This window comes from Dromaius novaehollandiae, chromosome 1, assembly GCF_036370855.1.
Source record: "Dromaius novaehollandiae isolate bDroNov1 chromosome 1, bDroNov1.hap1, whole genome shotgun sequence".
In the NCBI taxonomy this organism is placed as follows: domain Eukaryota; kingdom Metazoa; phylum Chordata; class Aves; order Casuariiformes; family Dromaiidae; genus Dromaius; species Dromaius novaehollandiae.
The window spans coordinates 102,179,564-102,196,618 of NC_088098.1; the positions used below are offsets into that span (position 1 = coordinate 102,179,564).

General features: G+C 40.8%; 1 protein-coding gene across 6 annotated transcripts in view; it reads left to right on the forward strand.

Moving 5' to 3' along the window:
* Positions 1-1,464: 1,464 nt before the first annotated feature.
* CRYBG3 (crystallin beta-gamma domain containing 3) overlaps positions 1,465-17,055 on the forward strand; it is a 96,987-nt gene continuing 81,396 nt past the window's right edge. For 5 of the 6 annotated variants that reach the window (XR_003259173.2, XR_010392120.1, XM_026100146.2 and 2 more), the window contains exon 1: positions 1,465-1,687. Coding sequence is in view for 4 of the 6 variants with exons in the window: in XM_026100146.2 (XP_025955931.2) it covers positions 1,590-1,687 (98 nt within the window). In the remaining 2 variants the exon portion in view is untranslated. Of the gene's footprint in view, positions 1,688-16,360; positions 16,396-17,055 lie in introns of those variants that run through there. The other variant, XM_064522442.1, reaches the window with a different exon arrangement.

Genomic DNA, 17,055 nt, shown 5'->3' on the forward strand with positions numbered 1-17,055 from the left:
GTGGGGTTTTTGTGTTTGTTTTTTTTCCCTCTGTACTGGTCTGACATGAAACACATGGTAGGTTTGTGCTGGCTTGGGGCATTCTGTATCTCTGAGAAAATTGTTTGCTCCTTGTCTGAACGCTGAAAACCAGGCAGGACCTTTCTGTGTAGTAAGTGCTGGTCCACTGAATAAGGTTTGCGACAACAATCTTTTATTGGTAACTACACCAGGAAAAAGGAAGCTAGCTTTTGTAACCTGTGAAACAATTGGCTAGTACTAATTCTGCCCAAGCTGCCCTTGTTTCTAAAATCCACGTCAGAGGTATATAAGATGCGGACAGTATCAAGAGAAGCTATCTGGCCATTTCTTAAAGACTTTGCTTATAGCTGAGACAGTGAAAAGTAGACTGAAAAGTAGCCAGTAATTTCTTTCCAGGCTTTTTATTGCTGCTGATGTGCAGATGGGCCTGGAGTACCAACTTCATGTCCACCCCAAGCTGCTGCTGCAGCAGGCCAATACTACTATAGCACTGCAGTAAAGGAGAGCACTGGCAAAGTCTAAAGAGGGTGTGAATCAAAGTGAAAAATGGAGAAAAATCTTACAGGAAAGAGGCAAAATGGCACAATGCATAAAGGGGCTCATAAAAGGGTGAGGTAGGCTCTCACAGAGAAAAGCAGAAATGTTCATCAAGGAAAAAGAAAAGTATGGTTCTGTATTTAAAACCTTGAGGTCAAGTTTAGTGCATTTTTACTGGTGATTCAAACTCAGTTTTTGTGCATCACCTCCGCATCTGTAAAATCAGGATATTTGTGCACACGAGGGTAGGTCATCTGTGTTGCTGAGAGTAGTTTGATGATAACTTGAGGGAGGCCACAGTCCTCAGAGGGAGAAAACTAAGGTTTTGGTAAAAAGCCTCTTTCTAGGAAGAAGCCCCTTCAAGAGGCAGGAGAGCCCCCTTTCCTCTGCGTCGCCTATCTTCGGTGGCAAAGCCGGCCAGGACTGCTCCTGCGTGCTCAAGGGAGGCAGAGCAGGGAAGCAGCCGCGCTTCCCTGCACCTTTGAGGTGAGTGCACTGCTCCCAGACAGCTGGGCTAGGGCAGCGTGGGCCTGGGTACTGGCAAAAATACGAGTAGTACCTGAGTTAGTACAAGCAAAATGAAAAAGTAGGCTGGAGTCAATGTTTCCAGTTGGTCAGAAGGGGTATAAACGCTGAAGGCTCTATGTGCTTTTACTTGCAGTTAGTTTTCACTTCTGACCTTTCATCTCTGTTTCCATAAATTATGCCCCATTAACTTAAAAAACAAACAGACAAAAAAACCAAACCCACACACTGGTGAGCAGTCGGCCCGTGCTTCCCTCCCTCGAGCGCCTCGGGGCACACGCCGCCTCTGGCTGCGGCCCAGCGAGCAGGACGAGGGCGCTACGCGGCCGCGGAGCCGGCCGGGCCCGGGGCCGCCCCGGCGGCGGGAAGGGGCGCGGCGCGGCGCGGCTCCGCCCCCGCGGGGAGGGGGCGTGGCTTGCCGCCGCCCTGGGGACGCGGAGCCGGGCGGCAGCGGTGGCGGCTGCTCGTGGCGCCTTGCGTCCCGGCCCGGCCCGGCTGCGGCGGCGATGTCCGCCGGCGGCGGCGGCGGCTCCTCCTGGCACAGCGCCTTCTCCCGCTTCTTCGCCCGCGGCCCCTCCCGTCAGCGCCCGGCGGCCGCCCGCAGGTAGGTCGGGGCCGTGTCCCGCCGAGGGGAGCTGAGCGGCGCCGCGCCGGCTGCTCCCCCGAGCCCGCGTTGCAGCGCCGGCACAGGCGGGCTGGCTGCGGGGCGGAGAGAAGGCAAAGCCGGTTGTCGCGGAGCGGCCCCGGTGCGGGCGCCGCTGCCCGCTCGGCGCCGCTGCCGGGGGTCCCGGGGCCCCCGCGGCCTTCGCTGCAGTCGGGGCGGAGTCGCCGGGGCGAGCGGCGCGGCAGGTAAAAGTGTGTGCGGCGGGGCTGGGGCTGGGGCTGGGGCTGGCGTCGGCGTCGCTGCTCGCGAAGGGAGGAAATAGCTTGGGAGAAGAAGCGCGGCCGTAGCCGGTTTGGCCTCTTCTGAAACAGGCTCGAAACTTGGGCTAGACTAATTTCTGACATCGCTCCGTGCGTCTTATTTTTCACTGTAACTCTGATACTGGCGTGAGATGTGGAGCTGACGTGAAAGCCGCGGGTGCGCTAAGGAATTTCCTCAGGGCTCAGCTCACTGCTCCGTGAGCAGCAGCGTGCGGTGAGCCTGCCTCTGCTCCCGCGGCGCCGCGCCTCGGAGCTGCCCCGCGTGACCGAGCGCTTCAGTAGAGCGGATAGCTCTGTTGCTGAAATACCCCGTGCCCGAAAACCAGCACTTCTGGGGCTTCTTTTTGGCCTGGATCGGGGCGATGCGGGTGTCCGTGGTGGGGTTATCAACTTGTTGGTCAGGTTGCAGCCCCTTCCTTGGAAACTGAAAGAACAGCAGAGCACGGGGGGTTGTGGGGCTTTCTCGTTTTCAGTTTTCACACTCGCTTTTCTTTTGGGGTCATGTAGATCAGATGATACTGCAGTATAAATATTACTGATGTGTCTAAGCCTCAGTGCAAAATACGTGGTCTGTGGCACCCTGATTATTAATAAACTTTTGGGGTAAGGAACTTTTACAAGATGGAAAGTTTCTGAAACTTCTTGTGTTTTTCTTCCTCTTCCTTTCTTCTTCTTTTATTTATTTTTTTTCTGGGGGCTGATTTCTATGTGTACACAGAAGAGAAACACAAAGTTTCCATTCTGTTTCTTACGGAGTCTTAATATTGGCCCTAATCTATATGGATAAAGATGTTTTTTTGTTTATCTCATGGGGTTTTATTTTGCCACACAGGTTCAGCATTTGACATGCCAATACCTCGCCAAGGACCCCCTGGCCTTTCCTTAGCATGAAATGTTACTTTTTATTTACTGCAAAAAGTCAGGACAAGGCTGCTGAAGCAGGAGCATCTTCACGGTTGCATGGCTGTTGCGTTTGGCAGAGGTGATTAAGATATAAGAGAAAGAAAAGGCATGCAACTGGCTTAGAATATGAAAAGGCAATCAAAGAGGTTTAATCTGACTCCTTTTGCCTTCTCCTTGCAGTTGTGGTTCTGAATAAACAAAAAAGTATAGCGGTCACATTGGTAGGAAGGAGGGCGATTCCAGTTTGGTGTTTTTTGAGCTGAATAGAGTATCTGTAGATTGCGCTGATGGTAGACCTGTTCCACTTAACTTGGGGTTGGAGTTGAGGATCTTTATCTAAATCACAGTTTCATTTCCTGCAGTCAAGAGCCTTTCCTTTATTAGGAAATCAGGATAGTCCACACAGATAAGAAAAGACCTGGGCTTCTTGGCCTTGTTCTTGAACTCTTTGCATCGCTAGCTGCAGGGTGGTAGCTCTGATCCCTCCTGAGAGTGGAAGCAAAAATTCCTTAAGTTCTGAGGAGCCCGATTTGGCGCGTTAGAGAGCTTTTTGTCATGCTCGGTTGCAGTGCTAGTCTGGAATGCTGACGATCTTGTATTTGGGTTGCACTGACAGCTTTCTTCATAGATTAACTTAATTGTGTACATTAAACAGTGTTGGGTTGGAATGTGGGCCGTAGGTTTGCCTGTCATGTTTGTTTAGTTGAGCTTTGCAGCGTGGAAAAATGCGCAACCCAACCTCTGGGGGCGGGGGGGGAGAGCTAAAACTGCTCTATATGTTTGTTGTTAATGTGTGGAATATATGAGGCAAGTCGGGAAATATGGTTTTTTGTGAAGCATTATGAGAGAGGTATACAATAGGATGGTTAATTTCCTATTGAAAGTATTATTATGATGTATGTTGGAACCCAACCAAATTTGAAGTACGTAGAAAGAAGCATTAGCATTGGCATCTTTTTCCTAGCATTGGTTTTCAACAAAGCACAACAACCAGCCAGAGGGGGCAGGGAGAACAGTATATTATATAGGGCCGAATATATCCTTGGTGTACCTGTGTTGACCTCTAGAGACATGTATCCTGCTTAATCTAGCCTGCATAGAATACTAAGGTTTCCTAAACTTTAAAAGCATACAGAAATGTCCCAAAGTAATTCTCCGTCTGCTCCGGCAACTTAGGCAGCAGTGGTTATATGGAAGCCCTGAATCATGGCTTTCCACTCCCCCCCACCCCCACAGCTGCCCCTTCAACTCCAAATGGTGTGGAGCTCTCACCAGTTCTTGCTCCAGGCATTATGTTCAGATTTAGCTTTAAAAAACAACTGTGGCCCTCCTTTAAAACAGGAGGGGGGGGGGGGAATTACACTGTTTGTTAATCAGTGTCTTAGACTCTTCTGAGAACCTCATTTGACTAAAAGCTCATGCTAATAACTTACGCTTACAGCAATTTGTAGCTCTGATAAACATGAGAGTTGCTAGAGGCTTGCTTTAAAACCTAATCCACGCAGACTAGATGCGAGTTTTGTGGTGGCAAAAAGTACAGCACATCTGTTAAGGGCTTACTTTGCTTTTATGTAAAACTTAAAGAAATATGAAATATCTTTCACCTAGTGCTTGCCTGCAAAAGTGCCTTCTGTAGAATTAGGATGTTGGCTTTGAACATGGGGTTTGGTGTTTTTCATCTCAGTTCTTTATCAGTGACTTCCATGAAACATAGTCATTATGCTCTACTCAGCTATTTGCTATTTTCAATAACACAAAATTGATTTATTTGTTACCGCAGTTATTGTCCTGGGGCAGTCCAAATCCACAGGGTGGAAAAATCCCATTGAATTTGCAGTATTCCAACAGGAGTCTGTTTTTTATTTAACTAGGTGTTTCTTTAGTCCATCTGGATGAAGATATAGCTTTTATGGTGTAAATCAATTCGCTGTGGATTCTTTCAGAAATATGTGGCCTCTGCATCTCAGCAATTGGCCTGGTGTAAATAAGCATGACCTAAAAAGAAGGTGCCAAGGAGGTGGACACTTTTAGCTGATCATTTCACTTTAACCCAGAGTTACCACCAAAATTTCCTTTAAACTATATGTATATTATTAGTTATTTTGTATAACATTTTGCAAGTTAATTTCAGGATTATCTTTTCCCCTCAAAGTGCCATTAGTTGGTCAAATAACTGTCAACAGAAGTGGGCCTTTGTTGGGTTTGTCCAGATATTTCTTTTACATCACTGAAGTGTACCAGAGACATCAAACAGTGAAGAGCAATCTTTTATTAGGGTTTAGAAGGCTTTTTTTTTTTTTAATTGAGATTATTGTTCAGTTCATCCATTAGTTTCTAACTAAGAGCTTCCAGAGATGGAAGAACTGTGTTCATACTGCCCAAGGAGAGACTAAAGTGTCTTTTTCTTCCTTTGGGACTGCCAGTCATTGTTCCTGTTTATAAAGCACATGTATTTGTGTAGTTGTAAAAACTGCGCATTTGGGGACTGCGTGGAATTGAAAGGGGAGTAATACATTTCAAACTTGTTTCTTTTTAAGTCACTACCTCATGGCTGGCTGTGATTCACATACTGTTTGCATCTTAAAAGAAATCTGTTGTTTGCTAGAAAAATCTGTCACTGCTTTCTGATAAAGATACTCTGCTTTTTGAAGGGAAGAGTTTGATTTTGTTCTTCCAGCTCCTTTGTAAGTATACATCAGAGATCGTGGTTTGTGGATCCAGCAAGGGGAATGCTCCAATCATTTAGAAGAATTAAAATTAGATATACCAAAGCAAGACATGTTGTGAAGAATTTTTTGTTGGTTTATTTTTCTTTTTTGCTGTTATAATGCTTCCTGGATTTTTCTGTCATATGGCTTTTATTCCAGGATAATTCAAAGTCATAGCAGTAGCAGAGGCCCTGATTCAGCAGGGTACCTAAGTGGTTGCCTATATTTAAATAAGTAAATGGTGCTGTGTACGGTAGTGGGATTACTTGTTTGATTAGAATTAGACGTTTCCCTGAAGTTCCCTGGTGGAGCTGAGACCGAAAGGAGCAGGCCCAGCAGCTGGCCATGTACTTGTGAGACATGTCCTAAAGGAAATGCTATTGAAGTATTAATTACAATAGTAGCACCCCTTGGAAGAAGGAAAACAGCTTTTTTGTTTACTATTTTAGATGTTAACATTATTATTGCCTTTCCAATTATAGGCTTAAGTGCTAGAGTCAATACAAAAATATTTCCAAAGTATCTATGAACCTTCAGTTTTGAGTAATGCTTTTACAAAGATAAAAACTTATCAATTTTCTCATCTGGTCAACAAAAGAGTCACAGATGACAAAACAGAATTAGAAATATGTTTCTGTGAGGATTGTATTTCTGGTTACTGGAACTTCCCAAAAGGCTCAAAACCCAGCTACTGCTTTTATTTTTTGAGAATTTTTTGTGCTTCATACAAAGTGAATTCAAAGTGAGACAGTAGCACAACACTACATTGGTTAGCCTGTAGACTTTCCAGAGAAAGTATTTTCATTTCTAAAATCAGTTTTACAGATTCTAACTGACTTTATGGTATCACTTTGAAGACTATTTTAAGATGAGAAATGCCAAATGATGGCAAAAATGGTTTGTGGATTTCCTTCTGGCATCGGTCTTGTGACCTGAAATACACTCTCTAATTGTGTTAATGTAATGTCTGTGATTTGGCTTATTTTGAAATGTAGCCTTGGGTTTTTTTGAATGTTCGAACACTTCTTAAATTGCTATAATGTTTTACTGAAGGTAACGTATCTGCTTCAGCAGTTCGGAGGTCTCGGGGTCTAAGTGTAGGAACCCTGGGTAGATCTGAGCTTTGCCTATCGACAGTGATGTGGTGGGGAAGAATGTATGTGGAAGTATTTCTTGTAAGCACATGAAGAGCAAATGCAGAAAAAAATTCCAGTAACAACAGACTTTTTTTTTAATAATGGTCAATTAAGTGTTAGAAATTTAGCCACTGAATTTATTTTGGTTGGATGGAAAATACATGCTTTCAGCTTGAAAGAGAAAATCTGATAATGACTTGAAAGTGTCTGTAGGATACTGCTGGATGTATATTTTGTGATTAAAAACTGCATAACTGGAGAAATACCTTCTTGTATTGAGCTTGTAGCCTTGTACGCTTCTACTAATATTTTCCCGATCTGGCCTGATTAGAAGAGCTCACTGCGTTTTACTATTGACGCCAGTCCCCTCTGGGTGTTTTTTCCTGGTTGCTTTTTAATGATGTTTTTCAAAATTCTGTTAAACCAGGTTTATTTTTATGAGAAAAGAAAGCAGTTACTGCTTCTTTAAAGCTTTCCTGAAGGTTTTCTTTTGCTGGGGTGGGAGGGAGTTATTGGGGTTGGGTTTTTTTTTCCAGTATTCTCTATTTCTTTGTCATTTTTAAGTACCTTTGTTGATCCCCACACCTGCAGATATGTGCCTTTTGAAAAGGCTAAATGTAAATAGTTTATAAATCTATTCCTGATATTCTACCAAGTTTGTGTGCTAGCAGTCAGTAACATATTTACTTTGTAGGAATGCTGGAAAGTTCATCTAACCCATCAGACTAGTAAATATGGAGTGGGTTCTAAATTAATGTTCGTTGCTATGCTTGACAGATGCCAGAAGAAAAACGTTGATGTAATCTGTTATAATCCTACTGTCCAATATCAAAATAGCCTCTGCTCAGAAACAGTTTATATTTCTTTTCTCTAGCCTTTTTACGGCTGTTCAGTTCCCTCATGTGTACAACAGATTAAGCTATTCAGCAAGGGTGATCATGGACCACTACACCTATTTCACTTAGTTCTAGCATTTAAATTTAAAGGAGAATGTTCAGTGTAAAGACACATGGTTGGATTCTTGCATTTTAATAAGAATTTTCTTTATAAAATGAATCTTTATAAATCTTTATAAATGTTTTAGAATATACTTATTTTTTGTAAAGTGTTTTTTTAGTTTGTGTTTTGCAAGAGATTTAAACAAAATCTATTTTCTACTAACACTCTCTGTAGCTCACATAGTACATATGAAACAGTGCTGCTAACCTAGCTTTGCTGTGCAAGCAGAGCAAAAAGCAGTATGTAAATAAGGATCATAAACAGGTTTGAGAGGAAGAATTGTTTCAGTTAAAACAGTCTGAATTGCTTAATGCTGTCTGTAATCAAACCAGTTTTCAGGTGAGATTGTTTAATTGAATATAATGTATTTTATGTAATGTATTTTGTTTTGTTATTCCAAAACTTAAATTTATTAGCTGATTGTAACATTTTTCTTGCCTAAAGTTCCAGTCTCTTTATTCTTCTGACTTCATTTTCTTCTTCCTTACCCTTCTCTGCATTCCTTTTCCTCCGCTTCCCTGCTTATTTATTTTAAATGAATTAATAGCATTGCTTTCCTTTGACTCTCTAATTTCAAGCTCACTGACTTGTTTTTATAATTTCCATTTATCTTAATGTCTTTACAACTCCTCCTATGTGTGTGGCCTAAGTTTAGGCACAGAAGTAGGTGCCAGAAACTTCACATTCAAATTTCTGTTCAAACATTCGCTCCCTCTTAAGACAAGCCCTAACAGCCTTGCCAGAAACTATGGGAAGCCTTTGTCACTGCTACTACCATTTTGTTTCCCAGGGATAGATGTTAGCCCCAGGAATTTTGCTGTGAAATTGGCCAAAGTTTTTCATTTTGAAGCTTTTCAAAAAGGGCAATATTTTATTTTGTGGAAAAAAAATATATCAGAGAAAAGAGTTCTTTGCTCATTGGGAAAATGCTAGCATCTTTATTTTATTCTTTCTTGTTCTCATTTGAGTGTATTTTGACTTCAATTGATGCAGAAGACTTAACAACATTTCCTTTTTCCTTTTTGGTGATTGTCCAAAACACCTTTAACTTCCACTAAGTTGCAATAAGCAAAATCAAAAACAACTTTGACTCTTTTTTTTTCCTACATGTGTTTTCAACAATTACAAGTAATGAAAAAAGAGGTGATTTGGGGAAGAAAGCAATATTTCTGGGGGTAGGAAAGAAACACTTTTGTTACATTAATTGTAAGAAAGGAAAAAGCTTCTAGGTTTAAAAAAATGTTTTGAACACAGCAAATAGGACAAAAATTGGAAATTTAAATATATTTCATGATTTTTCTCTGCCATTCGAATAACCAGTAGCTTGACTGATTTGCAAGGCAAAATGTATCAGTGCTGTTGATGCCACTCATGCTCTATCAAAATGACACCTTGCCCTGTCCTTCAGCAGTAATTTGAAATCTTTTTATGAAAAAAAAATAGAATTCTCTGCTATTGATTGCAGTTGAAGTGAATCTGGATTTCTCAGTATTTCAAAGCAGTGTATGTGAATCTTGATTGCCTTACCCATAAATTTAAGACACATCTTGTTGCCATTGGACTTAACAGCAATATTCTCCTTTCAAATCATTTAATTTCACTATTGTGTTGTGTGCCCTTGGTCACTGTTACTAAGTATACACCACAAAAGTATGACTCTTGAAAAAGTTTTTTTAGCTCCTCTTCATAGATCAGGTTCTGACAGTTCTCCTCGCTTCATAGTACACACGTGACTTGGAAAGTGTGAATTTAGAATCTTGAGTAAAGTGTTGGCATTTTACTTGCACTTTCAAGTTGATTGTATTCACATGAACTAAAGCAGAAAGAATGAAAAGTTGATTTGCCAAGGCTTCAAGGTGACCTGAGAAGTTAATAAACGTGATGTTGATGCTGTTGTCACTGGAAGATGGGAATTGTCAAATTCGTTTTGGTTAATGAGATTACAACTGTAGTTGACAAAATGCTGACATAGTGGATTCAGATTCTTTAAGGCATCTGACTTGGTGCTATATGATGCTCCCATTAAAATATTTGTAAATGTAATGATAGTGGGCTAAAAATCAACAAATTGAGGGATATCAAAAAATTTGGACATGGAAAATAAGTTTCTACTTGATGTATTTCAATAAATTTACCAGGAAATATTTTTTAATCAATTTATTCAATAACTTCGCAAATAATTTGAAGGAAAACTAATTGTAGGTCATGAAGTTTGCAGCTGACACAAATATATGGTTTGGTAAGTGTTGATGACAGCAGATCTTGTTCTCCGAAGTGTTTTAAAAGGGCCAAGTAGAAAGCTCTGTGACTAGAGAAAAAAAATATGGGCATCACTTACCATGTGGATGAGAATATTGCAGGAACAGACTAAACTGTCCTTGTTGATAGTCAGCTGAATGTGAGCTTCCAGAGCAAAGTGATCGCTGGGAGAGAGAAGGTGATTCTTGGCTGTATAAATAACAGAGTACATGTACTCTCTGGGTAAACTTTAGTTACTCAAGTAGTGGTTCTAGTTGAAGTGTCCATGGTTTATTATGAAAAAGATGCTGACAAACTGGAAATGGCTCTGAGAGGAACTACAAACAGTTTGGTATCTGGAAGGCTTTGCTCACGTAATGAAACTGTAAGGAGCTCAATAGCATTTAGTTTGTCTAAGAGAACGTTTAAAAGTGATGGGATTACAGTTTGAGGCATGGGTCTGCCTCAGGGTATATAACTACTAGGGGAAATGAGGGTTAAGTGCTTCATGTCAAAGTAGACCTGTGACTTGAAAAAGATATTTGAAGTAGAGGACTTTTTAAGCTGGCCAGCACAGGTTGATCCCATAGCTGAGAGATGAAGCTTGACACATTCAGACTAGTAAGGAAGCCTGACTTTTAGCAGTGAACATAATTAACCTGGAAAAGTCTTACTTAAAAATGTGGTAGATTTTCCGTTGCTTGATATTTTTTAATCAGAACTCTGTGTCTTTCAGTCAGGTGTTAGGGGCTTGGTGCAGGTCTCCCTTGGTGAAATTTCATGATCTAGTTTATGCAGGAGACCAGCTTCAATAATCATAATGGTCTGTATATGCAGAAAAATACTGCTCAAAAGGTCTGTATTTTTAGCTGTCATCTTTTTAAATACCACTTGGAAGCTGAAACAGAGAAGAAACCAATAGCTAACCTATGGCTCTTTGCAGATGTATAATAAAAGTTTCATAAACTGCTACTGATCTGAGGATGTGGTTTTAGATTCCCTATATGTACTGAAACTTCATGAAGATTTTGGTCCTGCACATCTATATTTGATAGGTTTATTAGACTTACAATTTTCCTCTCATTCACATTCTTCAGGGAGACTCTCAAAGCTGTATTTTAAAGTACTGGGATGATCAGGTTTTCGTTAGCAATCTTTCTCTTCCTCCAGGTTTGAAAAAATCTCTTTGAAGGTCACCACTGAATGCGTCACTATGTTGGCACTAAATAAAATCGGAAAATCATGAAGTCAAAATCAAATGAGGTGTGATTTCCTAGAGAGGAGCGTTATTTTTTTTTCAGAGAGGGATAAAAGGGGGCAGTAGGGAATTGGGATTACATCCCAGAAAGCTGCAGTAAAGAAGCCAGCAAGACAGGAAAGCCTAAAATGACATTGAGGATTCCACTGGAGAGTGAATTGTATCACCAATCCCAAAGCAAAAACACATCATTTTAAGGAAAACTATTCTGGAAATATGGGAAGGAGATGTCACAAGTGATGTCATTGAACCTGGAGAGATGGATATATGAATAGGTCAGGCTTAGCTGTTAACATTATGTCAGTAAAGCAAAACGCAGGATCTTTTGGCCTCTTAGCACCCTAGATCATCTTTCAAGTTGGGCATTGCTTTTCTTCTGCCATTATAAGTTGCCACATAAAATGGCTGCAGTTTCTGAGTTAATCCGAAGAGAAGCTGAGTTAAAAATAAATGATGTTAGCCTAATGTGGTAGCAAAGATGGTTTGGCTGTTCGGGGAGTGATCTGTCCCAGAAGAGGGAGATGGCAGACTTGGGGAGAGCCTATCTTGTAGGCCTATCTTGTAATGCCCGGGCTCTGGACTGTGAGAAAAATAAATTCTGCCATGTCAGGAGTGACTGCTTCTAAATAGTCAAAGTATTCACAGGGCAGAGAAGGAGGGAGGGGTGACATCTAGATGTGTAGGTACAACGTTGTTTGAGTCGAACCAACCGCTTGTGTTCAGCCAACTCTTCCTGTTTCTGAGATTGGCAATTAAATTCTCTGTTCCCAAACAGCGGCAGATATGTTGTAAGAGGGACATGCAGTATCACAGTGGCTAGTTTCAGTTTGGTGAGCTTTGCATCTGGTCAGTCTTATCAAAACGCGCACATTCATGTTTCGCGGTGCTTTTGTAGTGCTCACAGCCCATTTTATCTAAGAGGGCACATTCCCATCCTGGTGCGTGCAGCATAGGAGTGGGCCTGGTTCCTGGGGGAAGGGGGGGACGGGCTTTTAATTCAGTGGTTCGGAGGGATTGTTAGAACAAAGACGGAGGAAGCAGACGTTTAACACTACGCAGAGATGCTGTGAGGGCCTTTTGAAGGTGTAATTGTTTATAATTGTCTTGTTCTGTTTTGAGAGATGCTGTTTTGAGAGCACACAAACCCCATGCTTTGATTTGCTCTTTGAATTGGTTTTCTTGGCTGTGTCCCCTCATGTATATTAACTAACCTGGGTTTGAGTGCTTCTGCTTATGTGTGTCTGCTTTTTCAAGATCTGTCTGTCTTCCCCATAATGATCTTTAACCTTTCCTGTACAAATACACTGATTAAAAATTTGGGCCAAAAATCTGCTCCTGCTTGAGACGCCACCTGTGCCAGTATTACAGAAAGGTCAAAACAAATTTTCGGTAGCAGAGCAACAAAGCATTAGAAAATCACATAAAGAAAGGTTTATTCAGAAGATGTAGAATGGGATCTATTGTAACTTGAGTTTAATCTTGATTATTTAAAGAATAAGAGTGATACTAATCAGGGTAAGCATGCTGGCAGAACAGTAGAGAAGAGCAGCAAGGCAATCAAGGAGAAAAGATCCCTCTACCTTAGCTGAAAATTAACCTGTCAATGTTGGATGCACTGATGTATATGAGAAAAGGGAATATCTAACAAACTAGCAATAGAAAGATGGTGGATTACATACATGACAAGCAGTTGAGAGGCCTGCTTTCTAACCTTCATTTTGACTGTACATTTCTTACTCTGGGCAAGTTATTTAATATTTCAGGGTTTTTTTTTAATCCATAAAATGAAACTGTATCTGCCTAAATATGTAAACAAGCAGTTGTAAGAATTTGTGAATGACTGCCTTTATAGTGAAGAGGTCCACGGAAGCAATTTGGAGAGCAGAGGTGTTTTCTGTTATTTTAGGATTATGCTTTGCTCTTTCTCTTCCGAGTAATCCGAATAATTGAAAAGTAAATTTGAAACATTTTTTTCCTCACCAGTAGCTCAGACCTTGGATGCTGTCAGAGTAGTGGGCATCATCTGGGGATAGGAATGCCATGGGCACACAGTGTCCCCTGTTCGATGAACAGAGTTGCCGTCCTGTGTCCTGAAGACCCCTTTTTAGGGAGGAGAGGGAGTGCCCTGTGACCAGTCAATGAGTTTCAAGGCATTTTGTTGTTAAGAGTTGTTGTGAAGAATTTTGTTTTTTTGTTAAGAGGTTTTAGAGCTAATACTTGGCACACTTGAATCTGTGAACTCTAGGCGTGTTACTAGACTCTGGTTAGTAGTGTCCTATCCCTGGGTACCTAAAATAACCTAAGTAGTTTGTGAAGGCTGGGATTGAAGATTCTACTTTTCATGAGATTCATCTTCCTTCTTTAACAAGTGGAGAGCCAAACTCCCCTCCGAGTGCTGGCTGGCTGATCCAGCAAAGCTAGATGGGTAGTTAAGCAGAGGCCTAACTTTGGATGTGCTGAACTGGGGACAGCATGCTCAGTGCCTGGCATGGTAAAGCACTCCAGGAATGCACTGCTCCAGGAGAGCTTAGGGCAAGGGGGAAACTCTACAGAGGCAAGCTTTAATAATACAAACGTAGCACAAGTATGAAAAAAAAAAAAGTCCCTGTACCTACTATCAGTCTTTATTCTTACTTCTTAGCAAAGGCGTAAAAATCGAGAGGCTTACTAATCATCATTTATAACAGCTTTTAGTAGCACAGATTATCCTGTAGAAGAAACTAAAAAACCTCTAGAATATAATTATTGGAAGTATAACAACTAGCCACTAATGATAGAATAGCATGGGCATAAGAATGCATTGAAAAAGGAATTTTTGGCATAAATATTAGATGTCTTACATATTTCCCAAGAATTAATTTGAATTGTGAATGCCATAGTTTTAATAACTGTGTTCACTGCATCTCTGAATGAAGACTGAGCTGGACAATGTGGCATTATGTCACATCATAAGAATTATGTGTGGCACAGTTACATTAGCTCCCCTGTGTTTTTTTTAACATGGAAGTGAAGGTTGTATGTGGCCCTATGAACTTTTTCTCTTTGGAGGTTTTGTGGGCAGACAAATATACAGTGTTCCCCAACTTGTGATTACTGACTGTTATGTGATGTAAATGATGATGGGGGGAGGAGGGAACCCTAAACGTGTGTGTGAGGGGGGTTGGTGACATGAAGTGATAAGCTGTGTCAAGAGCCTGATGAGCAAGAGCCAGCCTGTTCTCCAGTCCCAAGTACAGTGGGTGGCATCAAATGCCACATGTTGGTGTGTGGCACCATATATATGTTGTCCTAGGCTGGAGAAGATAATCTTGACTCCTGCAGGGAAAACAAAACAGTTTTATTCTAAACAATCCAAGAAGCCTGTTTTCTGCAAATCGGTATTTCATGCTATGAACTTTACTCATTCAGTGTGAGTCATTTCGTTTCAGTCAAGGAACACTTTAAAACTGGGCCCTGACGAAGGGTATAGGTCCACAAAAACTAGCTTCAGTGGTGAAGCAGGCTGTAGTCATTCGTACTTGCTCTTTCCTGCCTGTTGACCATAATTCATTGGCCCTTCACTTGTGCTGGTACAAATCACTGCACTGTAAACTGGATCACTGTGTTTCACTGATGGAAACTTTTCCTTCCCCCCACACCTTTTCTTTCTTTCTTTTTTTTTTCTTTTTTTTTTTCGCAAGACTGTGGCCCTGCAGAGAGCTCTGCTAGCCTGAGCTAGGGGTGGGAAAAGATAGCTGAGGTGGAGGAGGAAGGTGTGGAAATTTCTAACGCTGCTTCTGCTGACAAAGTCAGCATGTTGGAGAACTACACCCTAAAGCAAAAGGTTCAGGAATGTAGAAATGCTAGAATATAAACTATGAAAGGGTGTGGGGAATTGCTTCCAGGTTTAGGTTTATTTTATGCTGGAAAGTAAAGTTCTTATATGCTCTTTTTTCTTTTTCTTTCTTTTTGATTTGTTGATTTTAAGATGCTTATCTGTTGAACCACCTTCTTTCAGTTTTGGTGTGTATGATGGAATTTCGTAGCAAACTGTCCAAGCCTGGCTTGGTAGGAGACAGTAATATGGGCATATATTATATTTCAAATGCAAACAAAAAGCAGCAGAGTGATAAATGGTTTAGAAAAAATATGACATGAAGGAAAGAATACAAGTAAAACAGAAAGTGATGAGAAAAGGGGGAACTAATGAGCCATACTTGTAACACTTAACAAAAGCAAGGATCCCGTTTGAGTTCTACAGACCAGATCCATAAGGAGGGACATCCTGAAGCCAAGAGAAAAGTTTTGTGGATATCAACCCAATTCAGCTCTTAAGGACTGGGAACTCCTGCTGATATCAAATGGACCAGCATCAGGAAAAGCTATGCAGAGCTGAGAGAATGGTGGTTTTTCCTTTTTTAAAATTTTTTCTTCCTAAGGGCATGCCCGACTGCCCAGAAGAGTTGTGAAATATCCTTAACAAAACACCTATCAGCAGCACAAGGAATTAATGGGATAGAAAGTTAATTGATGTGTTCTCTCTTACAGGCAGCAAAGAATAGCCAAGACTTTGCCTGTGTGCTTTCCCTGAAAAAACATCTTAGCATTTCTGAATGCATTATGAAAGATTGCTTGTGGTGATTTCAAAGTAGGTGGTTTTGAGCTTGAAGATCTATAAAAGAGAGGGAAGAACTTCTCTTTTCTGTTTCAATGCATCTAAAAAGATCTTTTAGATCTTAAAACCTTAATTTCAGGAGAATTCTGTTCTCATTTTTGTTCAGGGAATCTTGACTCTGAGCAGCTGAAAGGGGAACTAATGTTTAGTCAGACTGGTTTTAGTATTTTTTTTTTTATGTATATCAATGTGTATTTAACTCAAATGCCTAATGCACATTTGGCATAAAATCTTGCTTTTCAAAAGACTTACTGAGATATGCTTATTCCTGCACATGTGTGGCTTAAGTCAGTAGTGGCAGTAGTACCGATCTGTGTCTAAATCCTGTCTCCAAATCCAGAGAGATTATCACTAAAATAAAAATAATAATTGTGTTTTTTTCCTTTTATTTTAACAGCTTTCAGTTCATCTCTTCATACAAATATCGCAGTAAGGGCTTGTGTATTTATTAAAAAAAAAACCTGAATATTTAATGAAAAAGTTTTTTTTGAGGTAATTATATCACTTCATTGCAAAACAGAGCATTTCAGACATTATATGTTGGTATGACTTTTTTTTTCAGCTTGTGATAAGCAGTGCAAGAAGTAAGGTCTGTCATTAATATCCCCTAATGTTTTCCTTGATGTGATTCTGCTTTTCAGTTGCATGTAACATAAAGGTTTTGATTAAAATGTTCTCTGCTGGATGTGCTTCAGGATGATTTTTAAGAATTCAGAAAAAAATTGGTTCCTCTTATTCCAAAGATAAACTCTGGAAAAAAAATTGTCCAGGGTAAATTGGTGATAAGGAGAAACAAGACTTAGGACCGCTGAATTTTAAAATGGAATAGCAGGTGTTGCCTTGGCAATGATAACATGTCGGTTGTCCTCTTTCTAAAATTTCTTCTGAATTTGTCTGCAAACTCTCTTTAGATGTGTTCAGTGAAGGTTTGTTAAATCTCTTGGCTGAGGTTTGTGATGAATCCATCTGCCCTTAGTACGCTCTGTTCAATCACAGTCCTCCATGTAAGGACAAGGGGTACCTTCTAGCTGCCAGATACTGCTATGGCAATAAATGCTGCCATGGAAGATGCATCTGCTATGCTATCATTTTTCCAGCAGAAAATGATACATATGCAGAGAAAACTTTATTTATTTATTTATTTATTTTTGG